Source organism: Plecotus auritus, assembly GCF_963455305.1.
Source record: "Plecotus auritus genome assembly, chromosome: 9".
Classification (NCBI taxonomy): domain Eukaryota; kingdom Metazoa; phylum Chordata; class Mammalia; order Chiroptera; family Vespertilionidae; genus Plecotus; species Plecotus auritus.
Window position 1 is genome coordinate 1,909,315 of NC_137783.1, and position 26,994 is coordinate 1,936,308.

The 26,994-nt window shown below is 59.5% G+C and overlaps 2 protein-coding genes across 2 annotated transcripts in view; one reads left to right on the top strand and one right to left on the bottom strand.

Moving 5' to 3' along the window:
• Positions 1–5,711: 5,711 nt before the first annotated feature.
• NKX1-2 (NK1 homeobox 2) lies at positions 5,712–8,356 on the bottom strand (the record flags this gene model as incomplete). Its single annotated transcript, XM_080640173.1, has 2 exons — positions 5,712–6,433; positions 8,143–8,356. The coding sequence occupies 2 exons, from the start codon at positions 8,354–8,356 to the stop codon at positions 5,712–5,714; spliced, it is 936 nt and encodes a 311-aa protein (XP_080496299.1).
• Positions 8,357–19,048: 10,692 nt separating this feature from the next.
• Positions 19,049–26,994, top strand: part of LHPP (phospholysine phosphohistidine inorganic pyrophosphate phosphatase) — a 43,964-nt gene continuing 36,018 nt past the window's right edge. The window contains exon 1 of the mRNA XM_080640195.1: positions 19,049–19,229. Coding sequence (XP_080496321.1) covers positions 19,105–19,229 — 125 coding nt within the window. The 5' untranslated portion in view covers positions 19,049–19,104. The remainder of the gene's footprint in view (positions 19,230–26,994) is intronic.

Sequence of the window (26,994 nt, forward strand, 5' to 3'; positions counted from 1 at the left end):
AGCGCTAACGCACCCACCGGGACGGTCTGAAGTGAAGGCTGACCCTAAAAGCGCGTCGTGGCGGGTGGCCCTGGCCGCAGCAGGCACCTTTCTTGCCAAAGGTCAACCTGGACCTGAACCCAGCCCACCTGTTGTCTCTGCATCTGAGATAACAAACCTTTGGAAGGTCCGAGCACTCTCCTTTCCCAGACCCCCCCCCCCCCCGGGGCACAGCCTCCCCCCAGAGCAGCGACCACAGCGCCCCTCGATGTTATCTGTCTCCCGACTACCATCTCCACACCCTGCGAATGTTAGCTCTCCTGCACCCACCCATGTGTCTATCATTTTACTCATTAGCCAATCCCAGAGGTTTCCCGCTTTGCTTCCTCCCGCCTCCTTAGTCAACCACCAATGGATTTCATGGAACCCCTTATGCCCCCTCCTTGGATGCTAATGTGTAACGGCCCGTCTCTGGAGCAGTTTCTCAGTCCTTTGCCATTCTGCTTCCCAGCAATTGTCGTCTTTCTCCCTCTCCCTCCCCCTCTCCCATCAACACAAACAAATTTTAACAGAAATAAATAAATCAATAAATAAACTCCCATCACCCCAAACAGTGTTGGCACAGAATAAGGGCTCACTTTGTGCAGGGGGCGAGGGGAGGGGGGGGAACTATAGAATCACCTTTATTTCCAAGTGCTGGCACTGTACAGGGAACTACAAAAGGCCCAAACAGCTCTCAGATCATTCTTAAAGATTTTAATCAAATATTCCATATGATTGGCAGCCCCCCGTACACTGTAAATCACTCTGGAGTTTTAGGCCCACGGCTCAGGCTCTGGTCTCTTCTTCCTAGCGGCGTGACCCTGGGCACCTCCCCGGCCTCGCCGAGTCTGTTTCTTAGGTAATGTGGGTTACTTTGGACAAGTCGCCTCCCGAAGACTCAGTTACCCTACCAGGAAATGAGGGGGTAACCTGTGGGCGGAAGATCTGACAAAACACCTAAGCAGACAGATACGGAAGTGGCCAGTGGACACGTGAAGAGGCAGGCGATGTCGTTACCATCGGGAAATGGACAGTGAAGCCGCCGTGCCTTCCGGTCACCGGGAGGAAATGCCAGCCAGTCCTCAGTGTTGGCAGCTTGCTCTCCTCCTTCTCCACGGCAGGATCTGGGTTCTCCTCCCTCTCGGAGGGTGGGGAGGGGGGAGGGGCTGCATTCTGCTTCTCTTTCCCGAAGTCTGTGTCTTCCCACTTCCTAGGCCAGCCGTGGGCAAACTACGGCCCATGGGCTGGATCCGGCCCGTTCGGCTGTTCCATCCGGCCCGCGGAGCCGAAAGAGCGGAGGGTTCTCTTGCTCTCCCCTCCGCTCCTTCACCAGCAGCAGTGTTAACATGGAAACGTCGGAAAACACGGCTGCAGCTCCTTCTTCTGAGTGGGCGGATTTATATCCCCATTCAGTAGAAGGAACAACCTCTCCATCTTCCAGAGGCTCCTTGGAATGCCCGCGGACCGTCCCCTGACATCACCCTGGGAATGCGGAGACACGTTATCGTGGTGATGTAGGGAGACACGCCCCTGGAGAGCACAGTATCAGAGCATTAGCTAAAAAGGAGACCAACAACACTGTTCCCACTGAAGTGGATGTTTTAAAGACCAAAAACCTTCCAACCCAGTCTACATTGCCATCTACATCTACGTCCTGGGCATAATTTGGAAGTTGCACTAAAGAAAATGTTTAATTTACTGTTTACACATTTTGTTCTTCTCTATTTGTTTTAGTTTTAAATTATTTTATTATATTTAAGTTTAATTTGAAAGGCTTTTGTACCTTTCCTTTGTTAGGCAATTTTATTTTGCCTTTGCCATCTTCAATATAAGGTATGTTATTGTGCTATGATTCCTCCATTTTTTGAAGTTGCAAATTATAATAATTAGTGTTTACATTCTTCTTGTTAAAATGTTTGAAATGAATAAAACTATTGAAATTTTTAAAAAAAGACCGTACCCTTTTATGTAATGATGTTTACTTTGAATTTATACTAGTTCACACAAACACTCCATCCATGCTTTTGTTCCGGCCCTCCGGTCCAGTTTAAGAACCCATTGTGGCCCTCGAGTCAAAAAGTTTGCCCACCCCTGTCCTAGACTGTTACTAGATATACCGGTTAATCATGCGGGTTCTTTCCATCGATGGGGTCACACGTATGCTGACATGTATGCGATTGGACGTGTGTGCTATTTTGTTGTCTTGCTCCTTCAGATGACCACTTGTTCCGATCGATGGCACACACACTTTCTGAGCAGCATTTCACAACGTGCGGAGAAGTGGAAAATTGGGTCTCTGAATGGTCTGCCTCCAAACAAGCAAAGTTCTATCGGGACGGTATCCACAGATTACCTGAAAGACGGGGGAAATGTGTAGCTAGCGATGGGCATTACTTTGAACAAAGCACTTTTGATGTTTCTCTTGAAATTATCGTGTTTTCTTTGATTACAAAATCCAGATTATTAACCGGTAAAGGGTCGATCCGAATTTTTAACCAGTACCGGTTAATAATGCGGATACTGCTTAGTGCTTTGTTCAAAAGTGCTTTGTTCAAAGTAATGTCCATCGCTAGCTACACATTTCCCCCGTCTTTCAGGAAATTTGTGGGTACCGTCCTGATAGAACTTTTCTTGCTTTGAGGCATACCATTCAGAGACCCCATTTCCCACTTCTTCGTACAGTTTTGAAGTGCTGCTCAGAAAGTGCGTGTGCCATCGACTGGAACAAGTGGTCATCTGAAGGAGCGAGGGCTGGTGACTACGGCGGGTGGCTCTTGCAGGAGGCAACCAATCAATGTTTCTCTTACATCGATGTTTCTCTATCTTTCTCTCTCTCTTCCACTCTCCCTAAAAATGAATGGAAAAATAATCTTGAGTGAGGATTAACCCAGAAAAAAAGAGTATGCATTGATTAAGACTGAGGAAGGGAAACAGAGAGAAATCAATTTGTTGTCCCACTTATTCATGAATCATCGATTCTTGTATGTGCCCTGACCAGGGACGGAACCTGCAAGCTTAGCGCACTGGAACTGTGGGAAACCGCCTATTGTCCTCGTCTCTTTTGTTTGCGTGCGGCCCCTCTTCCAGAGCCCGAACCCTGAACCACTCGGGACGTGGGTCAATCCCAGAATCAACACTCTCACCAACTGAGCTACGGGGCCAGGGCTCCTCACGGACTCTGAAGAGCCAGTGGAGTGAGTCTAGGAGTTCATAATGCCCCAAAACCTGGTAGGCAGGCCTTGATTTAATTCGCAGCCACTAATCACAATTCCGTAAAGCCGCTTCGCTTGTGCTACGAAATGACCCTAAGGGTGTGCTTGTATGTACTGCCTGGGAGCGTAGCTGCTGTGTGTGTAGCTATGGTCTGAAACGGATGGCATGAGAAGCAGGTTAGGGGAGACATCCCCCCTATTTGTGAATGCTAGCTGGTGGGGGAGGGGATGCAGACAACGTCTGGTCATCACGAAGTCCGTCAAGGCGTTGCTCAGAGGCAGCGAGACGGGAGAAGCCTTTACAAAAGGCATCTGTAGGCACATCCACAGGCTGAGTCTAAGGATGTGAGTGGAAAGCCCCGGGCCTTGAACTCACGGTCACACCCTGGGGGCATTGCTCTGCTAGACCGTGGTCGTCCACAAGCAGCGCCCACCCTCCCCCTTCCGCCCCGTGCGCCCGGCCCTCTCTCTACCCGGAGTCCGTGGTCCTGGTACCCGAGAGGGATGCCAGCGTCCCACATCTTAGGGAAATCCGGCCCTCTCTCTACCCGGAGTCCGTGGTCCTGGTACCCGAGAGGGATGCCAGCGTCCCACATCTTCGGGAAATCCGGCCCTCTCTCTACCCGGAGTCCGTGGTCCTGGTACCCGAGAGGGATGCCAGCGTCCCACATCTTAGGGAAATCCGGCCCTCTCTCTACCCGGAGTCCGTGGTCCTGGTACCCGAGAGGGATGCCAGCGTCCCACATCTTAGGGAAATCCAGCTCCTTGCTCCCGTCTCGCCTCTGTCCCCTGGGCTGCCGGGACGCACGGACGTGACTTTTGAGAAACCAAGAATAGTTCTGAAGGATGCTGACCAGCATGTGAAAATGAATAAAAGAATCGCCTCTACTGCAGTAACTGCCTTTTTTTTTCTTTATCTCATCCGGCACCTACTGTCTTTTAGAAAGTACAATGCATTGTCTGGGGACACTTTTCTCCCTTAGAATAGAAGGAAAAGGGTCTCAGCAGTAAATCTTAGACAATTAAATAATAGATATTTTCACATCTCGTAGGTCACATAAATATGAAGTCTTCACTTAATTTGAGAGAAAGGAAGGCTCTTTTCTATCATTCCTGATCATAATAGAACGTGATATTTTAAGATGACAATAGTGACAGGCTGGCGTGGCTCAGTGGTACAGCATCAACCTATGAACCAGGAGGTCACGGTTCAGTTACCGGTGAGGGCACATGCCTGGGTTTCGGGCTCCATCCCCAGTAGGGGATGTGCAGGAGGCAGCGGATCACCGATTCTCTCTCATCATTGATGTGTCTCTCTCTCTCCCTCTCCCTTCCTCTCTGAAATTAAAAAAGCAAAAACAAAAAGATGGCAATAGCATTATGGGTTCATACCAGCAGTGTGCTTTACTTGACAGGAAGTCACTGACGATTAAATGTAATGATTAATGGCACAGGCTACGGAGAAGGAAGAAGGAACGTGGTATTCCTGTCGATATCAGTGGGCCTCAATCAAGCAAAGGCGAGAATAAAAGGAACATGACCTCGTCGCTTGGGGCCGCCTGGGCTGCTGAGCTGTGGGCGGCCTACAAGCCACGTTACATAGAGAACCGGAGGGAGAAGTCCAAACGACGCTGGCGAGTCAAGGTCACGGAAGAACGAAGTGTGGGCAGATGGTCACAGCAGCAGGTGGGGTGCCGGCCCGGTTAAGCGCCTGCAGTGGGATCCAATAGGAATATGCTTTCGTCCCCAGCAGCTCCGCGCACCCAGGAAGCGTTTCTTTCACGCCCCGTGCAACCTTCTGCGTGTTCACCAGGCCTCCACGGAGGGTCCTCCACGGAGAGGCCTCCACGGAGAGGCCTCCACGGAGAGTGTCTGGAACAAGGATCGTGCTCAAGTCCGAATCCTAAAGGAAGGTCTAACACGCTGGGTTTCACGCACTGAAAACAGCGTCCGTTTCCCTGCGTGGTGCGCGCTCAGGGCCGCAGCTCCCGCAGCCGCGGCGGGTCCTGGGGAGAAACCCCTGGGTTTGGGCCAGTGACCCAGTGTGAAAGGGGAGCAGTCAGCCGCGAAACGGGGAGCTCCTCACCCTGCGGGTGCGCTAACATCCTGGAGGACTCGGTCCCGGGGGAGCAGCTGGCGGACCGGACTGGAGGTGGCGGCTCCCAGACCCCCCCAAAGGGACCCTGGGGGCAGTTGGGCCTGACCGAACAGGGGAGCCGGATCCAGACACGGGAAACCTGAGGACGGCTAACGACGTGGCCTCGGTGGATTCAGACGGTCAGTGCCCGGGGCGGCGTGGCTGGGAGCGGCCTCTCCCCGGCCCTGGCGGCGCCCCCTGGCGGCGAAGGGGCGCGCAGACACCCGCGCACCGGGAGGGGGTGGCCCCTGCGCCTCGGTGCCCCGCGGCGGAGTGGGGGCCTCAGGGCGACGCCACTCACTGAAAGTCCCGGTGAAGCGGAGGCCCGAGGGGCGGCGAGTTCATAGGTGAGGGGCGTAGAAGGGGGTCAGGTAGGGGGGCCCGAGGAAGGGCGCAAAGGGGCCCCCGGCTGCGGCGACGGCCGTCAGCGGGAAGGAGGCGGCGGGGAAGAACACGTTGGCCGCGGAGTAGGAGGGGAAAGTCTGGAAGGGCGGCGCGCCTGGGGCTGGGGGACCCGGGCTGCCCCCCGAGCCGCCGCCACCGCTCGCCGCTGCAGCCCCGGGGGCCCCGGCCTGGGCCGCGCCGCCCCCCGCCTGCGCCGCGCCGTCGGCGCCGGGGTTCTGCTTCTTCCACTTGGTCCTGCGGTTCTGGAACCAGATTTTGACCTGCGTCTCGGTGAGGCTGAGCGACAGCGCCAGGTTCAGGCGCTCGCACACCGACAGGTAGCGCGTGGCGCGGAACTTGCTCTCCAGGGCCACCAGCTGCTCGTAGGTGAAGGCGGTGCGCGCGCGCCTCGGCCTGGCGCCGCTGGGCTCGGCGCGTCGGCGCCGCGGCTGCGGGGACCCCGGGGAGCCCAGGGACCCCGCCTGGCCGCCCGCGCCGCACTCCCCCGCCGCCAACGCCGCGGGCCGCGCCTCCGGGGAGCTGGGCGGACCCGCCTGCAGGCGCGCTGCCCGGTCCCGCCGCCGCCCGCCCGCATCCTCGGGGTCCTCCTCCTCCTCCGCCTCCTCCGCCTCCGAGCACTCCAGTGGGGACGCCGCCTCCGCGCCTGGGTCCGCAGCATCTAGGGGAGCAGGGGGCGGTTACCCGAAGCCCGGAACCGCGGCCGCCGGTCCAGACCAACAGCCCGTTCCCCACAGAGCACGCCGCTCGTCCCCAGCCCAGCCCCAGCCGGCCCTTCTCGGAGCGGCAGTGTCGGGGTGCAGTGTCGGGGTGCAGTGTAGGGGCGCAGTACCCCTTGCCTTTCACTCGTCTGTGACGCAGGAGGCGTCCACAATGTAGTTTGAAGGAATGACATCCGCATTAAGAAAAAATAATGATCTTATTGGACAACCTTGCGGGGGGGGGGGCGGTCATTGCACATTAAGATGTGGGGACGCCCAGTGCCTGTAGGGCCGCGTCTCCCCTGTTCTGGTCGGGACTCCTGGCAGTTAAAACAGAAGTTCTTAGGCCCTCCCTTCAGGAGAAAGCCCCCTTTCCCATCTCCTCGCTCCCGCGCGTTAATAGAGTTTCAGATTTGTGCGGGGTGGATCGATAGATGTCATCTATTAAAGGTAAGTTTTAATCGAGCAATATTAGGATCAGACAGGGGAAGGGGGTGGAAGCCCGTACCTGCAAGCTGTAGGCAGGAGATACGCGGTGGCCAGTAATAGGATATCGATCATGGGGCGGGGGCGGGAGCGCGCCCCTCGGAGGGGCGATCCTAGCAATTACCAGGCTGACCGCCGGGCCCCAGCGCGGCCGCCAGAGGCGCCCCGAGCCCCAGACAATCAGCGCCAAACTTGGGGGTGGGGGGCGCGAGAGGATGCGTGCATCCAGCTCCCCCACCCCCAGCCTGCGCCTCTGACCCATGGCCTCTCTCCAGGGAGCCTCGCGCCAGCCCCCCCCCCCCCAGGGTCCTGGTGCCCTTTGTCCTTCCAGACACACACCTCCCTGGATCCTCATCAGGTGTCCACCAGGTGAGGAGCAAGCCCAAGAGGGATTGGAGCCCTGGCCGGTGTGGCTCAGTGGACAGAGCGGCAGCCCGCGGACTAAAGGGTCTCGGGTTCCATTCCAGTCAAGGGCAGGTACCTCGTTGCAGGTTCGATCCCCAGCCCTGACGTGCGGGAGGCAACCAATCCATGAGTTTCTCTCACACCGATGTTTCCGTCTCTCTCCTTCCCTTCCACTCTCTTAAATAAGGGGGGGGGGGTGGAGGAGAAAAGACTAAAAGCTCCCCATCATCCCACACCCCCCTGTGAGGGGGGGGGGCGGGAGGCAGCGGGGTCTGCAGGTGTCTCCGGGTAGTTGGCCGTGGGCACCAGGCTAACCCTGACCCCCATCCTCACTAGGACCTCCAGGCCGGGTGAACCTCGGCTTCCTCATCCATAAAATGGGGGCGATATTCATGACGCTGTCTCGCAGGTTCTGACGTTTTTCTGACTTTTATCCCAGCCTCTAGCAGCTCCCGGCACGTGGCGGGAGCGGTACACGCCCGATAAATGAATGAGGCTGGGCCGGGTGGGCGCGGGGCGTTCGTTTCCACCGCGAGCAAATGAGAGCTGGGTGAGCAGGGATGGGGTTTCGGGGGCAAGTCCCTCTCCTGGAGGCCTCCTTCGGCCTCAGCCCAGTTCCAAGGCGGGCCACCCCTCGCCGGGCGCCTTGCAGAGCCGCCTCTCCGGGCCATTCCCGCGTCCCTGGCCGGCCCCCCTCCCCACCCCACGCGCACACACCGCTCCATCGCATCACCCGCGCCCGGGCTTCCCCGAGCCGGGGGCCTCCTCGCATCCTTACCAGGGGTCGCGCGCGGGCGGGCCTGGTCCCCGGAGCCGGCATCCTCCCCCGCTCCGGCCTCCGCCAAACTTTTCTTGGCTTCCCGGGGAGCAGGGCGCAGGGCCGGGAGCGTCGCGCGGGTGAATTTCTGTGGGTCCAGGATGTCCAGGACGGAGAAGGAGATCTTGTGGGGGGAGGGAGCCGCCTTGGCCCCGCCGTCCTGCCAGGCCAGCATGCCCGCCAGCCGCGCTCCGGCTCGTCTTCTTCCGTGGCTCTTCCGCGGTCTCCAGCTGGTGGGAGGGTCGGGGCGGCCAAGGGAAGCGGGGGAGGGGGCGGGAAGGCGGGGCGGGGAGAGCAGCGGGGGGCTGCGCGCCGATTGGCACTTGCTCGGCCGGGCCCCCACCACCTGCAGGGCGCGCTACCAGCAGCCCAGGACCGCCCGCGCCTCCCCCGGGCCGCTAGCCTTGGCCAGGGCGCACCGGTGCGCGCGCCCGCTCCAAGAGCGCCGGCTCCGCGCGCCTCCGCCCCACCGCAGAGACTACCGGAGCGAGGGAGGGAGGGAGGGAGGGCTGGGCGCTTTCATCCCGGGGCCCCAACAGACACGCACAGACGGCTTGCGCCCTTTCCCCAAAGCACCCGCCTTGGCAGTGGGGATGCGGTGGAGGCCAGGACTGATGACTTCAAAGCAACGCTCAGCTCACCCCCTGCCTCGCTAGCGAAGCACAGTGATGGCCTGAGACCTGGTCACCTCGGATTTGGGCCCTCGTGTCCGCACAGTTTACAGAACCGTGGGGCTTGAGCCATCTCACTGGATCCTCGGGATTCTCAGAGCATCCCTGGGAGGTGGGCGTAGCCTGGATAGACTAGTATCCCCGTTTTAAAGATGAGAAAATTGAGGCTCAAAGATGAGAAGTGAGTTGCCCAGGGACACTGCTGGCTGGTGGCAGTCTGGACTCAAACCCAGTCCTCTTCTCCTGGACAGGCCTCTTCAGCACCTCCTGCTGTCCCGGAACCGAGGACGAAATCCTGCCCTGGGCCAGGCCTTCCCTTCCACCTCAGGGCAGGGGCTTGGACAGAGAGCCCAGTCCCGCAAAGGTGGCCGCGGCTGTGGAGGCTTTGGCAGGTCTCAGGTTCAGAGCCAGGTGGGCCAGGTGAGCCAGGTGAGCCAGGTGGGCCAGGTGAGCCAGGTGATCCAGGTGAGCCAGGTGGGCCAGGTGAGCCAGGTGAGCCCGGTGAGCCCGGTGAGCCAGGTGGGCATGGTGGGCCAGGTGATCCAGGTGGGCCAGGTGATCCAGGTGGGCCAGGTGGGCCAGGTGAGCCAGGTGAGCCCGGTGAGCCCGGTGAGCCAGGTGGGCATGGTGGGCCAGGTGATCCAGGTGGGCCAGGTGAGCATGGTGGGCCAGGTGATCCAGGTGGGCCAGGTGAGCATGGTGGGCCAGGTGAGCATGGTGGGCCAGGTGAGCATGGTGAGACAGGTGAGCATGGTGAGACAGGTGAGCATGGTGGGCCAGGTGGGCATGGTGGGCCAGGTGAGCATGGTGGGCCAGGTGAGCATGGTGAGACAGGTGAGCCAGGTGAGCATGGTGAGACAGGTGAGCATGGTGAGACAGGTGAGCATGGTGGGCCAGGTGAGCATGGTGGGCCAGGTGAGCATGGTGAGACAGGTGAGCATGGTGGGCCAGGTGAGCATGGTGAGCCAGGTGAGCATGGTGAGACAGGTGAGCATGGTGAGACAGGTGAGCCAGGTGAGCATGGTGAGACAGGTGAGAATGGTGAGACAGGTGAGCATGGTGGGCCAGGTGAGCATGGTGAGACAGGTGAGCATGGTGGGCCAGGTGAGCATGGTGAGCCAGGTGAGCATGGTGAGACAGGTGAGCATGGTGAGACAGGTGAGCATGGTGAGACAGGTGAGCATGGTGAGCCAGGTGGGCCAGGTGGGCCAGGTGAGCATGGTGAGACAGGTGAGCATGGTGAGCCAGGTGGGCCAGGTGGGCCAGGTGAGCATGGTGAGACAGGTGAGCATGGTGAGACAGGTGAGCATGGTGAGCCAGGTGAGCCAGGTGAGCATGGTGAGACAGGTGAGCATGGTGGGCCAGGTGAGCATGGTGAGCCAGGTGAGCATGGTGAGACAGGTGAGCATGGTGAGACAGGTGAGCATGGTGAGACAGGTGAGCCAGGTGGGCCAGGTGAGCATGGTGAGACAGGTGAGCATGGTGAGCCAGGTGGGCCAGGTGGGCCAGGTGAGCATGGTGAGACAGGTGAGCCAGGTGGGCCAGGTGAGCCCGGTGGGCCCGTGAGCCAGGTGAGGGTGGCTACCTGGCTGGCTGAGACATCAAGCACAGCCCTGGTGCCCTGCAGGCCTCCACAGCCCCGGATTTGCTCATTTACAACGGGAACTGGGCCTCTGGGGAGCAGGTGGCTTGTTTGACCTCCGCCACTCCCAGCCCCAAGAAGATAAAGGCTGAAAGATGTTTGTCTGGTTTGAGTGTGAGGTCAGGGGGCCGAGACCACTGAAATGGCCCACTTGCCCCACCGAGTCCTGTGGGACAGTGGACATCCGTCCTGGGGGAAACGCCCTAGCCTCCCTGTCTTATATTCCTCTTCCTCCCGTCACTGGGGCACCGCCTGGGAGCCCACGCATTGCTCTCATTCCCCTGAGCTTCTCCCCACCACCCCGCCCAGAAGCACCCCTAACCCAAGGCCCTTTCTCCCCACCCCCTGGGGTGTCGAACAATGGCGTGGCAATTACTATTGTCCAAGCAGGTAGGGCAGGCAGGGGAGGGGGACCCCATCAAAGTGCTGGGCTGCTGATCCCTTCTGTTGTTGGAGAGTGGGCCTCTAGCCTTTCTCATTCAAACCTCTGGGCCCCTCCCAGGCGGCTCCCCTGGGGACTTGAAAGCCCTGCCCCATGCAAGCAGCCTCCTCCCCCGGCCCAGATGGACTGTGCGTGAAAAGGAAATCAGGAACGGAAGTGCCCGCCTCCACCCGAGGGGGCCCACCTGTGAGAACCAGAGGGAGGGAATGCCTGCCCCGTCCCGAATCCCACAGCGGGGCCCAGGGCCCGGGTGCAGCCGCAAACCATTCCTGAAACAGAGAGGGGACTTTGCTGTCTGTTTCTTTCTTTCTTTTTTTTTTTTTTAATATATTTTATTGATTTTTTTACAGAGAGGAAGAGAGAGGGATAGAGAGTTAGAAACATCGATGAGAGAGAGACATCAATCAGCTGCCTCCTGCACGCCCCCTACTGGGGATGTGCTCGCAACCAAGGTCCATGCCCTTGACCGGAATCGAACCCGGGACCCTTCAGTCTGCAGGCCGACGCTCTATCCACTGAGCCAAACCGGTTAGGGCTTTGCTGTCTGTTTCGACAACTCTTCTCACTCGTTTTCCTTTAATCTTCCTTTTCTTTCTTTCTCCCTCCCCCGCCCCGTACTGATCCCCGCCCCCTTGTACTTTTAACAACTGCGTTCCTCTTTCCTGCCAGGTTAGTCCTGAGGCCAGAGGCCGACCTTCTAAGGTCACTCCAAAATGGGCATCTGTGGCTTCCCAAGGTCCCTCTTCTCACATGTCCACCTGTGAGAGGCGGTGAGGCCATTTTCACGGGAAGGTGACCCCACCCGGCCTTCTAGAGCCCCCCGCCCCCACCCCCGTACCCCCAACCAGAGGGACAGGGGCGGTTAGGACAGCCAAGGCCCCGGCCTGGGTAATTTTCACTTTATAAATGCTCAGGCTTTTTTGTTTAAATGACGTGACCCTTTCCGCTTGGATGCAAAGCACTTTCCCTGGAGGGAGGTGGGCAGGGGAACCGACGGAGAGGAGCCGAGAGGGAGGAGCCGCATTGGAGAGGCTGGAACGCTTCAAGGCCCCGTGTGTTGAGACAGCGGGTCTTGAAGAACTTCTTTTCGTTATTTTTAAATTGCTCTTGCCCTTTATTGAGCCTGTATCTCTGACACGTGTGTTCAGGGCGGCGTAAGGGCACGTGAGCCCTCACACTCAGAACTTGGCTTCTGGAAATAGCCGGCACCGAAGAAACGGTGAGGTGTCTCCCACAAACATGGGAGGAATAGAAACCGCCCCCCCCCCTTACTCACCCACTTAGAGAGAAACCCTCACCCCCAGAACAAACGGGATTCCCCCGTTTGGTGCGTGGAGAGAGGGCCTTGGGGAATGGTTTTGCTGACCCCCTGCCTGGAGGCCCAGTTTGGCGATGTGGTGACTCACTCACACCGGTGTTCACACCCAAGGTGTTCTTCTGTAATCAACTATCCGTGTCCAGCAAGCTCCCCCCGCCCGCCCCGCCCCACCCCGTGCGTGGAGGCCGTTTGTTTTCCCAGCCGGACATTAGCATTCCGCCCGAGCGCTGCCTTTAAATTGCTTCGACGCTCCGCGGGCTCCACCCTGACCTGCCCTGATGGCAAGTGACGGCTGTCACAAGCGGGGGATCGATATTCATGGCGGGTGTCCCGAGCTGATAACGCCATCCAAGACAATGCGCCCAAGAGCGGCAGCTGAGAGAGGGCAACGTTAGGGATGTTGTGTTAAATAACCCGATCGGTTCTGGGGCTATTTAGTGAATTCCACAGTCTAGATCTAAACGGTATCTTTCCAGAGGCGCTGATGCAAATCGATGGTGCCCGGCGTCCTGAGCGATCCCACAAGCGGAGTGGCCACGACTGCAGCCAGGCCTTGGCCTCGGGGAGCCGGCCACGCACGCTGCTAACAATGGAGAGAATTTGCTGTGGATGCGGAGGGGGGGCAACGTTCTAAGCCCCATGAAAGCCCCTCAGATACAATCTCATGTTCCTGAAATAAAACACAACCAAGATTCTGCAGGTGAAAGCCTGTGGGTTGGGCCAGCCCCCGGGGCAGGACATGTATGCCAAGGAGACAGCTTCAGGAGGCACAGCAGGGTGACAGGGAGCTTACTCGCCACGCTGCAAGCTGCGCCCCGGGACTTGCTCTGAGCAGAGGGTCCACAGGGCGGGAGGGGGAGCACTGGCTTTTGAAAGAAACCCCGCAGCAGCGGGACCCGCTGGTGACTGTTTGCCTGCCCCTCTCCTCCCCGCCTTGCGCCCCGAGAGTCACCACTCAGGGCTAGCGTCCCCCTCCCCACCGGGCCGTGCATTCTGGCTGCCACCGGAGCAAGTTTTCCTTGGCAACCCCCCCCCCCCCCCGGACACTTGGATTGGCGAGCCCTCCACGTGGAGCCTTCCCACCCGTGGTCCCCAGACTGCGACCAAAATGCAAATGTTTAGTCAACGTGTTTTGCTTTAAGAAGTTAGTATTCCCTCTTGGAAAGCAACAGCTTTTTTAAAAATCAGCCCTAGCTGGTTTGGCTCAGTGGATAGGGCGTCGTTTCTCTTGGTCTCTGCCTCTCCCTTCCGCTCTCTCTAAAAAAAATCAGTGGAGCCAAAACCGGTTTGGCTCAGTGGATAGAGCGTCGGCCTGCGGACTGGGGGGTCCCGGGTTTGATTCCGGTCAAGGGCATGTGCCTTGGTTGCGGGCACATCCCCAGTAGGGGGTGTGCAGGAGGCAGCTGGTCGATGTTTCTCTCTCATCGATGTTTCTAACTCTCTATCCCTCTCCCTTCCTCTCTGTAAAATATCAATAAAATATATTAAAAAAAAAATCAGTGGAACAATATCCTCGGGTGAGGACTAACAAAAAACTTACAAACGAAAGCAACGCGGGGTGACACTGGCAGGGGGAGCAGGTGTCAGTCGCTCCTGGTAGGTAGTGACCGGGTGACGATACCAGCTGTGCTTCTCGGGCGCGCCTCTGGGCCTCGCGCCAGGCTTTTCTGATTTGGGTTATGGACTGTAACCCTCGCCGCGACGCCACAAGCAGGCCCTGTTACTGTCGTCCGTTTGCAGTTGGGAAAACGGAGCTTGGGTGACTGGCCCAATACCCCGTAGCCAGGAAGTGGCCGAACTGCTCTGAACCAGGAAATGAGAGAGCAGAGCCCCGGGCGGCCCAGTCCCCGTTCCTGCTCCAGGCGAACTCCCGGCACGGGCACACGCCGAGGCCTCCCCTCCCGGCGCGGGCACACGCCGCCGAGGCCTCCCCTCCCAGTCGCACACTTTGCTGGGTCCGGGAGAGGACCTGGGAGCAAATGGCTGAGCCCGAGGGCACTGTGCTGCGGGTCCAGGGACCAGGTGGGAAGCTGTTCCCTTCAGTGTTCTCTAACATTTTAAGATATTCCCGGCCCGGCCAGTGTGGCCCAGTGGTGGAGCGTCAATCCATGAACCAGGAGGCCTCATGGTTCCATTCCCGGTCGGGGCACATGCCTGGGTTGCGTGCTCGATCCCCAGTGTGGGGCATGCAAGAGGCAGCCGATCGGCGATTCTCTCTCATCATCGATGTTTCTCTCTCTCTCTCTTCTTCTCCCTTCCTCTCTGACATCAGTAAAAACGTATTTTTAAAAAATTAACATTCACACGCCTGGGAGGGGTTCCAGCCCCAGCAACCAGAAGAGCCCTGGGCAGGACTCGCTGTCACAGGGGCGTGCGTGTCACTGGGCCTCTCTCCATCCCGTGCCTCCCGGGGACCCCCTCCATCTTCAGGTCTCCTCCGGTCACGGGCTCCTGCTGCTGGGCCTTCCAGGACTAGGCCAGGCCACTCTGGGCGCCCCCCCTGCAGGGTCCCAGGCTGCCTTCACCTCAGTGAGGTCTCTGCTTTTGCCTGATGGGTGTCCTTGCCCCTTTTTCTGGTCCAGGGAGTTTGGCTTTGTTCGGATGTCCTGTGGTGGTGGGCTTGCCAATCTGAGCCGTGTCCAGCACAGCCAGGGGTGAGCCTGAGGAGGGGGGTGGGTGGTGAAGGATCAAAGAAGACAGACAAGAGAATAAAGCTGGGGCTAGGTGGGACGCTCATGGAGAGACAGCGCCACGGCCTGCAAGCCGAGTCTTTATTTTATAGCCAGATTCCACGAGGCCAAGTAAGGGCGTGGTCAAGATGTTTACAACGGCCCTGACTGGTTTGGCTTAGTGGATGGAGCGTTGGCCTGCGGACTGAAGGGTCCTGGGTTTGATTCCGGTCAAGGGCATGTACCTGGGTTGCGGGCACATCCCCAGTGGGAGGTGTGCAGGAGGCAGCTGATTGATGTTTCTAACTATCTATCCTCTCCCTTTCCTCTCTGTAAGAAATCAATAAAATATATTAAAAAAAAAATGTTTACAACGTTCTCGCAGGTTTAGAATCTACTCAATTACATGCACCTGAACTCTATCAAGCCCACATCACTCAGCCTCCTGGGACCACAGGTTCGGGCCATAGGTTCAAGCTTACAACTATAGCCTTTGGCTATAATTGTGCTAGGAGGGCTTTGCCACGAGAGGATCGTGCCCTCTCATTAGCCCGAGGCTTGAACCTGTCCAAACGCTGTAGCCGCTCTCTAGGCCAATCAAGGGCCTGGCTGCGGGCGGGAGTGGGCTCCTTCCCCTGGGAGTCTGGCAATCTTCCGGTGCATCGGACAGCGCTCAACCACAGGTGGGGGATCCTGGCAGCAACGCCTGGAATGAACCATCTGCCATTCCCACTCGCGGAGCTGCGAGTTCTGGGCCCTCTGATTCTGTAAATTGCCTGGCAGCCTTCCCCACCTCCCCAGGGCTCCCCTTCTGGAACTCACTTGGCCAGGGTCAAAGAACTTGACTGGCACAGCCTTTCTCACACTGTAGGGACAGCTGTCTGGCCCTGGGACTGCCCCGAGGCCTGCGCACGCCCAGCGTTGTCTCTGTGCCCATGGGCGCACTGAGACGGAGCAGGTTGAAGAGTTGGAAGGAATGGATGGAGGCCCGAGAGCATACGCCCAAGCCTGGTGAGGATGGATCGGCAACTTGCACCGCAGAAGGTGGCACCGGCTGGGCTGAAAAGAAGAATAGGATCCAGGGATGTTTAGCCGTGGCTATGGGTTCAGGATGGATCCCACATCCTCAGGGAAACACCCCTGCATTTGTGGCTCAACCTCTGCTTTCTATGGGCCATCCATGCTGATTACCATGGCCGAGAAGCAAGATCTCAAAGACTCCTCAAGTCTCACGTGCTCATCTCCCCATTTCAAGATCCTGAGCTTACTCTCACCTGCGAAGTCCCGTTCGCCAGGTAAGGCAACAAACACACAGGTTCTGGGGATTAGGACGTGGGACATCTGCAAGCGGCCACAGTCCTAGATGCAGAAAGCGATTCGCTCAGAGTCACACAGCGCCGCGGGAGAGGGGGCCTGTGCTCAGGCTCACCCCCACCAGCACAAGTGACTTCCTCCTCCTCCTCCTCCCCCTCCTCCTGGCCGGACCCAGCCATCCTGCAAGGTCCGTTCAGGCTGTCCCTCTGCTCAGAAATCACTGCTGCCCTCCACGGCCCACAGAGCCATCCTCGTGGCTGTGACTGTGTCGCTCATTTGGCCGGTGATCCAAAGGTGCCCGTCTTGTTCTCTGCCCGCTCTGGAGCCCGAGGCAATGATCACTCCTGACACCGTTTCGCACCCCTAGAGTCCACTGAGCCGAGGGAGCAGAAGTTCAATACGTGTGTAGGAACCACGATGTTCCTGGCAGGTCCTCCAGACGGACTCACTCGGCTCCTGTGAGGCTAAAAACTGCATTTCCCAGACTCCCTTGCAGGTTGGCCTAGGTCCCACCAAGCCAGACATGGTGCAAGTGAGCTGTGGGCCACAAGTGCAGAAAGAATCTTCGCAGGGCCTGGTGGTGGGAGGCTCTGGGTCTTTGGGGGCTGTGTCATCAGCCTGATAGAAGGTCCCTGGCATCTTAGGAGCCAAAGGAAGGGGTGCTGGTCCCCATGGAGCAGTCCATTGGGCATTTCTCGTGGCTCTTGGCTGCGTAGTATTTGAGCTTGGCCCCCAGTCCCCCCGAACATCTCTAAACTCCCAGTGCCTCTTTCCACATCCCCTCCAGCTGGAGTGGCTCCTGTTGTCTGCGACTCAGAACCATGGCCACTAAAAGGTACAATATTATTTCCCCTCCAACCAGAGTGCAAGTCCCCAAAGGGCAGGAACTACTTCTTTAAAAGAATTTTTATTTATTTATTTATTTATTTATTTATTGAGAGAGAGAAAGGAAGAGAGAGAGAGGGGAGCGGGGAACGTGGACCAGCTGCCTCCTGCACTCCCCCTACCAGGGATCGAACCCCCAACGCCAGCTGTGCCCTGACTTGGAACCCAACTGGCTATCCTTTGGTGCACAAGACAGTGCTCAATCCACTGAGCCCCACCGGCCAGGGCAGGAACCACTTTTTAGATTTCTCCTGTATAACCCACAGTTGGCCCAATGAGCTTATCAACATGATATGCACAATTCACTGAATTGGGTTAAAGTTCTAATATTCTGATGAATTCTTCGTTGTATCTTTGAATCAAGAGCCTGAAATGAAGTGTCCAAACTAATATGGTTCTTCTGTTGAAGCTTCAAACCTAAGTCAGGCCTTGAAGTCAACTATTTTCAAGTTTCCATTACTTTATCTTTAAAAGATTTTATTTGAGCCAAACTGATTACACTGGCCGAGAAGCAAGATCTCAAAAGCTCTTCAAGTATCACGGTAAGCACCCCAAAGAATCGGGGCCGTCAGGGAGACGCTTCCCCTTTGCCACCATTTTACTTATTGCAAAAATGGCGTAACGCTGAGTGGAATGTGAAAATTCGTCCAAAATCTCACTGTTTCACATCGTAATATTCCCGTTCTCTTCCGGCCCTGTTCCTACGCATCCGGACTTTTGCAGGGCTGTGGTCTGCGTACAGCTTGGCATTCTGCTTTTTCATACAATGTGGTAACGTGAGCATTTCCCATGTTGCTACCCAGTCTTCATTTATTTAAAAAATATATATATTATTGATTTTTTACAGAGAGGAAGGGAGAGGGATAGAGAGTTAGAAACATTGATGAGAGAAAAACATCTGTCAGCTGCCTCCTGCACGCCCCCTACTGGGGATGTGCCCGCAACCAAGGTACATGCCCTTGACCGGAATCGAACCAGGGACCCTTCAAACCGGTTAGGGCTTAAATGTATTTTTACTGATTTCAGAGAGGAAGGAAGAGGGAGAGATAGAAACATCTACGATGAGATGGCACAGGGTGCCTCCTGCAAGTCCCCAACTGGGGGTCGGGCCCACAACCTGGGCATGTGCCCTTGACTGGAATCAAACCTGGGATCTTTCAGTTCGCAGGCCGACGCTCTATCCACTGAGCCACACCGGCCAGGGCCCCAGTCTTCCTTTTTTGGTGGCATGGTATTTCTTTCAGTAGCCATGTTGTAATTCCTTGAACAATCCCCGCCCTCACACTTTCCTTCCGGCTCGTTCTGGCGTCGTGGCTCACACTGCAGCCATCCTCTTTAGCATCACTGCCTTGGCCTGGCTTCGCAGATGCGGGATTGTGTGGCCAATGGTCCAGCTCCATTGCTCTAACCCAGTGGTCGGCAAACTCATTCGTCCACAGAGCCAAATAGCAACAGGACAACGATGGACATTTCTTTGGAGAGCCACATGTTTTAAACTTAAACTTCTTCTAACGCCACTTCTTCAACATAGACTCGCCCAGGCCGTGGTATTTTGTGGAAGAGCCACACTCAAGGGGCCAGAGAGCCGCATGTGGCTCGCGAGCCGCGGTTTGCCGACCACGGCTCTAAGGCTGCACGCTCCCGCCAAGCAGCCCCGGGCCTGCCTGTGCTGACTCTTGCTGCCTTTGCAGGTGTCCGTCTCCCGCTCGCATTCCCTAGGGTCTGACTTTCATCCCTGGTTTGCCGAGAAGACACCCATTTGGGAGCACGTGACCCCCAAGGCCAAAGGCAGAGCCCGCCCCTTCCCCCGGCCCCGCCCCGCCCCTTCCCCCGGCCCCGCCCCGCCCCTTCCCCCGGCCCCGCCCCTTCCCCCGGCCCCGCCCCGCGTCACTACACTTCCCAGGCTCCCCCGCGCGCCGAGCGCAGCCACAGCCTCCAGCCCGGGGTTGGGACACGCAGTCGCAGTTGCACGGCGGGGCGCGATGGCCGCGTGGGGCGACCGGCTGGCCGGCGTGCGCGGGGTGCTGCTCGACATCTCGGGCGTCCTGTACGACAGCGGCGAGGGCGGCGGCAGGCCGATCGCCGGCTCCGTGGAGGCGGTGGCGAGGTGAGTGGGCCGCGCTGGCCGCCGTGGGCGCCGGGCCACCCGCTCAGCCGGGTCCCTCCCGCCACTCTGATCGCTGCCGGGGGCGGGGCCTGGAGGGGCGGGGCCTGGGGCGGGGCTCCTGCCTTGGCCCCGCCCCGCCCGGAGCCCCGAGAACCCGCCCGGGGAGGAGCCGGCGCCCCCGGGCGAGCACAGGCTCCGGGGTTGGAGCCGCGCAGCCCAACTGGGTGCGTGGAGCGCTGGGCAGGGGGCTGGTCTGCTAGGGATGAGCCGTCAGTGTACGATCCACGCTGGGCTTGTAGTTCATATGCATTACATGTTGGTAAGATCTGAGTATATTAGGTTTAAATAAAACCTATCAAATTAATTCCATCTGTTTCTTTTGACTTTTGTTAAGGTGGTTACCAGAAAACTTCGAATTACGTGGGACTGGCACTGTAATTCAGTGGGACTGTATTTTTTAAAAATAAATGTTTTTATTGGTTTCAGAGAGAGGAAGGGAGAGGGAGAGAGAGAAACATCAACGATGAGAGAGAATCATGGATCAGCTGCCTCCTGCATGCCCCCTACTGGGGATCGAACCCACAACCCAGGCATGTGCCCCGACCGGGAATCGAACCCTGACCTCCTAGTTCAAGAGTCCACGCTCGCCCAGCCGCATGGCTCAGTGGGTTGAGCGTCGACCTATGAACCAGGAGGTCGCGGTTCGATTCCCGGTCAGGGCACATGCCCGGGTTGTGGGCTCAGATTCCCAGTGTGATCCCCAGTGTGGGGCATGCAGAAGGCCGCCAATCAATGATTCTTATCACTGATGTTTCTCTCTCTCTCCCTTCCTCTCTGAAATCAATACAAATATATTTAAAAAAAAAAGTCGATGCTCAACCACTGAGCTATACCAGCTAGGCAATTGGACTGTATTTGATCATCTGTTTAGACCAGGGGTCCTCAGACTTTTTAAACAGGGGGCCAGTTCACTGTCCCTCAGACCGTTGGAGGGCCGGACTATAGTTTAAAAAAAAACTATGAACAAATTCCTATGCGCACTGCGGGCCCCGGGACGCGTCGGCTGCTAAGCAGGACAGGCAGCGGCGCCCGGCGGGCCGGATAAATGTCCTCGGCGGGCCGCATGTGGCCCACGGGCCGTAGTTTGAGGACCCCTGGTTTAGACAGTAGGAGGGGGGCAGCGCATGGAGGACATGCCGGGACCACGGGTGGCACCACTGGACCTGGGCCGGTGCTGCCATGATGTTGACGGGCAGCTGGCAAGGGCTAACTGCACAGGACTGGCCTCCCATAGCCGCTCATGGGGACCTCTGCCTGGGGTCTGACCTGGCCGGGGCTCAGCGCCTCACCTGTCCGTATAGCAGCCACATTGCCCTGCCCGGCAAGGCCAGGCTGGAGGTGTGTGAGAGGCCAAGAACTCAAAAAAGGGAGACGTGGCGCCCAGGAGAGAACCCCAGACCTGGGTGCCGCCCTGGGCCCCGCGGGCACGGGTCCTGAGGGCCAGGTCAGTGCCTGCGTGGCCTCTGTCTTAGTCTCCGTTTACCCCAAGGTCAGCTTCAGGCCGGCCCTGTCACAGGCAAGAGCACGAGGTGGTGGCAGGCACTGGGCTGCCTGTTGGGGGGACCGGACCTCGGGGCCGTGACTGTGGGCTGGTGTCCGAGGGGAGGTGGGCAGTAAACTTGGACACACATGGGTGACCAAGTCGGAGAAAGGGTGCTGAGGAGGGGGGCAGGGTGCGGCTGGGCTGGCGGGGAGGAGGCACCACCAGCCCAGGGGGGCGAAGGGCCTCGGGGTGAGGGAGCAGTGCACTCACTGAAGATGGAGTGGCGTGGGAGTTAAGGTTCAAACCCATTTCAATGTGAAAGGGAAACCTTGTAAGAACAGAGCCCTGAGTCCCCCAGCACCCACAGAACTGGGGCCACTCTGCACTGTGGTGTCCCCTGGGTCCCCCAACCTTCCTCCGCCCCCCCCACCCCCGCAGCTCCCGCCGCAGTGACGACGACGAGGCCCTCCACGCGGCCCAGCCTGGCTCAGGCCTGGGTGGAGCCCAGAGTGAGGCCGAGTGAGTGTAGTTCGGGAAACTTCCCCCCAGTAACACAGGCCGGCTTTGGGGTTTTCCTTGGGATGTTTCAGGTATGGGGGTTGGGGGGGCGGGGGGGGGGGACCACGCTATTTCCTTTCGTGGTGGCCGAGGGAAGAAAGGACTCTACTAGGAATTTTCCGGAGCAGCCCCTGCTTTGTGTACGTTTCTGCAGCCCCCACTCCCCCGCTCCCCCCGCCCCAGGTCCCTTTGCACCTCCCCTCTACGGCCTTGATGTGTGCGGCTGGCTTTGAAGTCATGGAACTGGAGGAAGTGCCTGGGGGACAAGGGCTCCGCCCTAGGACAAGGGTGATGGGGCGGGAGGGGGGGACCCGGGTCCTGGGGGAGAGCTCGCCGCCACCCCAGCTCCCCAGCACCAGACCATAGGTTCCCAAATAGCACCTTCCGTCTGGGCACCCCCAGGGGGAGGGGCAGTCCCCAGCCTCTTCCTCTTCTTTCTGTGGTGACAGCTGTCCTCTGGCGTCCTGAAAAGTTCCACCTTTTTGGGGACAGCGCCCATGGGGAGGATAAACTCTGCTCTTTGAAACCGTGTCGAACATAATAGCCGTCGCCATGGACTGAGGGAGGCCTGCCCGGTCCCACGCAGGTGCCGGACCCCACACGCCCCCCTCACAGCCAGCCCCGAGGTGGGTGTGCACCCCTTTTCAAAGTGGGGCCGGGGCTCAGAGATTCAGAACTGCCAGGATTCACCCACATCTGCCCGACTGCAGAGCCCGGCTCTCCCTGCCAGCCTCACCACCTCATTCCTTCACCCACACCCAGCAAGTGCCTCCTGAGGGCTCTGGGTCCCACAGCCCCCGAAGCCACCTGTCCCGGCGGGGCGACCAGTGAAAAGAGCACCCAGAAAGGCTGGTGTCAGGGGGAGAGGCCGGGGATGGGGACTCAGGGGGCGTGGCCTCGCAGATCCAGTGATGCCAGGGTCTGAAGACCACATCCGGGCCAGCAGGGCCCCAGATGGGCGGCCAGGAGGCCAGGCTTCCAGGCCACGGTGACTCTGCCCCTTGTCCTTCCCCGGCAGTGTGGTCCCTTCTTGGAGCCACTGGGGACGGTGATTTCCCTGCCCTGGGGCTGCTGGGCGGGGCGTGGTCCTGGGACATCTGTAACGGGCCTGGGTCCCCGCAGCAGGCGCTTTATTGGAGAGCCATTCAGAGGCTGGTCCGATCCGGCTCTGAGCACAAAGCACCCCCGGCATCTGCATGTGAAAGGCCGGGCATTTCCTGCCTCCTGGCGCGGCCACTAAAGCACATCTGCTGGGCCCTGCCGGCCGGAAGGTCGAGGCTCTGCTGGGCCCTGGCAGCCTCATAAAGCAATTCCCCCGGCACCACCCACCGCAGCCCCTCCTTCCAAGGGGGGCCTCTCACAGCCCAGGGTGCACCCGGAGCCGGGGACCCCATGAAACTCAGGCCCCTCCCAGCAGGTCTTAGCCAAGAGGAACAGGCCAGGGGACCCTGTCTGGAGCCTGGCAGGCGCAGGCCCGACCTCCCCTGGTGCTGCCCACGTGGGCACCATCAGCCCTGGGACACGGGTCCCAGGAGTCGGCCCTGCTGCATCCATCCCCCCACCACGTGGCCCAGCACCTGCCAGCGGGGCCTGAGGCTGTCGGAGGGGCGGGCGCTGGGCTGAGTTTGTTTAGGCAGCGGGAACCTTCCTGACTCAGCCTGGACCTTGGACAAGGGGCGTTGGGGAGAATGTCCTGTCCTGTCTCCCTTGCTGCCGTCTCCCGTGGGGGTGAAGCGCGGGCTCAGAGATGGGAGGGCGGCCGGAGCGGGCAGCTCACTCCGGGGCTGTGTTCTCCTCTCACTGCTTTGCCTCCTCCTCGTAAACATCCCCACTGGAGCGTGAATATCGGAATCCGGGGTCCAAATCCCTGGGGTCCCATGTCAGTCATGTCCTCTCGGTGACGCGGCGGGTCCTCCCGGGCCTGCTCCCCTATTTCCTCGAAAGCGCAGAGCGTGTAAGGTGTGCCCCTCCTTTCCTGAGTCCCGTGGCTCCCATCACCCCTCACTTCCCCGCCCTGATGCTCAAGGGTCACAGGTCACAGGAGCCTGGAGTCCCCCGCAGATCCCAATCCAGGGGGTTCACACGCTTATCCCCAAATTAAACAAATAAAGGAGCAATGTTTAAGTAGTGTTATTTTTTTAAATATGTTTTTATTGATTTTTAGAGAGAGTGGAAGGTAGAGGGAGAGGGAGAGAGAGAAACATCCATGATGAGAGAGAATCATGGATCGGCTGCCTCCTGCACGCCTCCTGCACAAGCCCAGCCCATGGTGCCCCCTCAACCCGGGCCTGTGCCCTGACCGGGAATCGAACCCTGACTTCCTGGTTCACGGGTCAACGCTCAACCCCTGAGCCACGCGGCCGGCTGAGCAGCGTTGTTTTTGAAGTTCACATCTGTAGTATGGCCAGTCGGTGAAAGGTTGCGTGTGCTGATGCATGCAGTATTGACGCCTGGCGTGATAGACCGCACCCTGGTGCAGATGTTTACGGCTGAGGTGCGGGGGGGGGGGGGGGGGACAGCCACGTGTCCCTCGGGAGTAGGTTGTGCGGCTGTTAGGAGAGCGGGCTCTCGCTGGCTGCTGACTTTGGGTCCTATGACACGAGGGTTGCCCGTAGCACGTGAAAAAGCCGTAGAATAATATGTATGAAACCACTTCTGCCCACAAAGATAAACAACAAAGATAAATAAAGACTCAGCCCGCCTGCCTCTGGAGTGGGGTGACGGCAGGGCCGTCATGGGGTGCTGGCTGCCGATGGGGGGCACAGGAACATCTGGGGGGGAGGCCGTTTCGGTCTCCACGTCGGTGGGCAGGGCCACGCTGTGGAAACCGGGGACAGCAGGGTGGGGCTGGGGTAGCAGGAAGGGTGACCCCACGCTGCTGCCCCTGGGAGGACGCCAGCCCTGGGGGCCCGGGTCCCTCACGCAGCTCACGGATGAGCCTCCACACGCCTCACACCCCGACTCCCCTAAGGATGCTCCGAGAAGCCATCATGGCAGAGCCGAGCTCGGGCCTGCCCATGCCGGTCGCAGGGCAATTTCCCATGGCCCCGGGGCAGCTGCCGCATTTACAGGGAAGGGACCCGGGAGCCAGAGGTCCGGGTTCGATTCCCGGTCAGGGCACAGGCCCGGGTTGCAGCTCGATCCCCAGTGGGGGGCCTGCAAGAGGCAGCCGATCCATGATTCTCTCTCATCATTGATGTTGCATGCTCTCTCTCTATCTCTCTCTCTCTCTCCCCCCCCCTTCCTCTCTGAAATCCATAAAAATACATTTTTTTTAAAAAAGAGAGAAAAAAAAAGAGAAGGAACCTGAGGCTCAAAAACACCCCAGAGGCAGGAGGGCAGGCCGTGCCCCCCCCCCCCTGCAGGGCCGGGCTGCTCCCCTAGAGAAAGGTGGGTCCCCGGGGCCTGGGGTCTGCGTCTAGCAAGGCCTGAGGCGTCCACGCCCTGCCCGCGCTTCCCACTCGTGTTTGTGGATAAACACGTTGAGGTTTGCGGGCTCCGACCTGCCTCAGAGGCTCGCAGGGCAGGTCAGCGCGGCCGGTCAGTGCGGGAGCACCGAGGGCGGGGGCGCGGGGTGGCCACGGGTCGGGAGGTGAGCCCCCGTGGCCTGAGGCCCTGCTGGGGCCTGCCGGGTCTGTGTGACCTCATCACTGTCCTGAGGCCACTGGCCGGCGGCCAGGGCTCGGCCGTGTTCTTACCACCGCCTGTTCCCTCCTCTCTCTCCGGACTCTGGACTCTGCTCCTTGCCTGGACTCTGCCCACACTCTGCCCACAGTGCCAGCTGCAGGGAGAGGGGAGGCACAGCTGGTTCAGCAGAGATCCTGGCATCCAGGGGGGTCCCGTGGTGACGCCAGGGAGGGCGGGTCCACATGTGTCCGCAGTGCCCAGCCCTGGAGAGCCGCCAGCGGGGGGGGGGGGGGGGCAGGTGCTGCCGTCACCACATGGCATGGCTGAGACTCAAGGACTCCAGAAGCCCAGCCCATGGTGCCCAGGGCACGTGCAAGGTGCCAACCCAGTCCCAGGGCGGGAAAGCCCTGGGCTCCCTGACCCTGAGCTGCTGCCCGTCGGGACACTCGGGAGCTGGGCCGGAGCCTCCAGAATCAACAGGGGTGCCCCCTGTGTGCGCGGATGACTGTATTTCTCTAGTGCAAAGCCAGCCTGGTCTGACCATGGGCTCCAGTCCCGGTCAGGGCACAGGCCCGGGTTGTGGCCCAGATCAGTGACTCTCTCTCCTCATTGATGTCTCTCTCCCTCTCCCCTCCTCTCTGACGTCGATAAAGACATTAAAACAACAAAACAGGCAGAGCAGCCTCCCCCGTGATGGCGAGAAGCCACCCTCCCCTCGGACGCTGGTCTCACTGTCACCTCAGGTTTGATCTGCCAGCTGGGGTTCGCCTTTCCACCCAGGGACCCCGCAGCCGAGGCCTCCGCCCTCCACCGCCCTGCGGGGTCTCTCTTCCTGGGTGAGAGGCGGGGGTTTGGAGTCTCGGTCGACCCGGTCTCCCAGACCATTTGCCCAGCCCCCTTGGCAGTGGGGTGGCTGCCTGGGGTGAGGTGGGCAAGCGCTCCCACCCACCGTGAGAGGTCCAGGTGGGGAAAGTGGGCTCCTCCCTGCCCAGTGCCCACGGGCAGATGCTCTCAATACTCAGTGGGCACCTCCTGGGTCCTCACGACGTGGGGTGGGTGCTGTCACCATGCCCATTTTACAGATGAGCAAGCTGAGCCCCAGAGAAGAAACAGCTGGTGGAGGCGCCACAGCCAGGACGTGGCGGAGCCCAGGGCTTCACCCTGAAGTGCCTCCTGGCGCCGCCCGCCACCTGGCCTCCGCTCCGCAGCGGCGCGCCTCCCTCCCTGGCACTCCGTTCACACCTGCAGCACCCGGTAGCCAGGCCCGCCCCGCCCTCTGTCCCCGGGAACCTTGCACCAGGGAGGCCTAGGACGGAGCCGGGGCAGTGGCGGCGCAGGGTGGGGTGGCGAGAGCGTGGGGCTTCTCCCCGAGGCTCCCTGGGTGCCAGCGAGGTTCTCGGGTTTCTCTTGGTCCCGTTACCGGGGGGGGAACTGGAATCGTTCGGTGCGTCTCACAGTGAAGCGTCGCCGTGGGGTGCTGGCTGCCGCGCCCGAGGCGTTGGGAGGGGGGCGTCCGGAGCATCCAGGCGACACGGATGCAGGAAAGGGCAGCGCTTCCCAGCGGCCTCGGGCCCTGTGGGCCCTCGAAGCCGAGCTTCCCCTGTGGACCAGGGAGCACTTCCCACCTGTGAGCGGCGGCTCTGAGCCTCCGTGGCCCTGCCCCTGGGGGCCCCCGGACAGCTCCCTTGGCAGCCCCTCGTATCCCTGCAGCCCCCGACCAGCTGGCGGGAGCCTCCTTTGGCCTCTGGGGCCCACAGCCTGGCATCCCGACCCAGGACATGCCACGGGGGCGTGTGCCTTGGAGAACTGACGTGGCTGGTGGGCGAGGGGCTAGGACAGGGGTGGGCAAACTTTTTGACTCGAGGGCCGCAATGGGTTCTTAAACTGGACCGGAGGGCCGGAACAAAAGCATGGATGGAGTGTTTGTGTGAACTAATATAAATTCAAAGTAAAGGAGCGGAGGGGAGAGCAAGAGAACCCTCCGCTCTTTCGGCTCCGCGGGCCAGATAGAACAGCCGAACGGGCCGGATCCGGCCC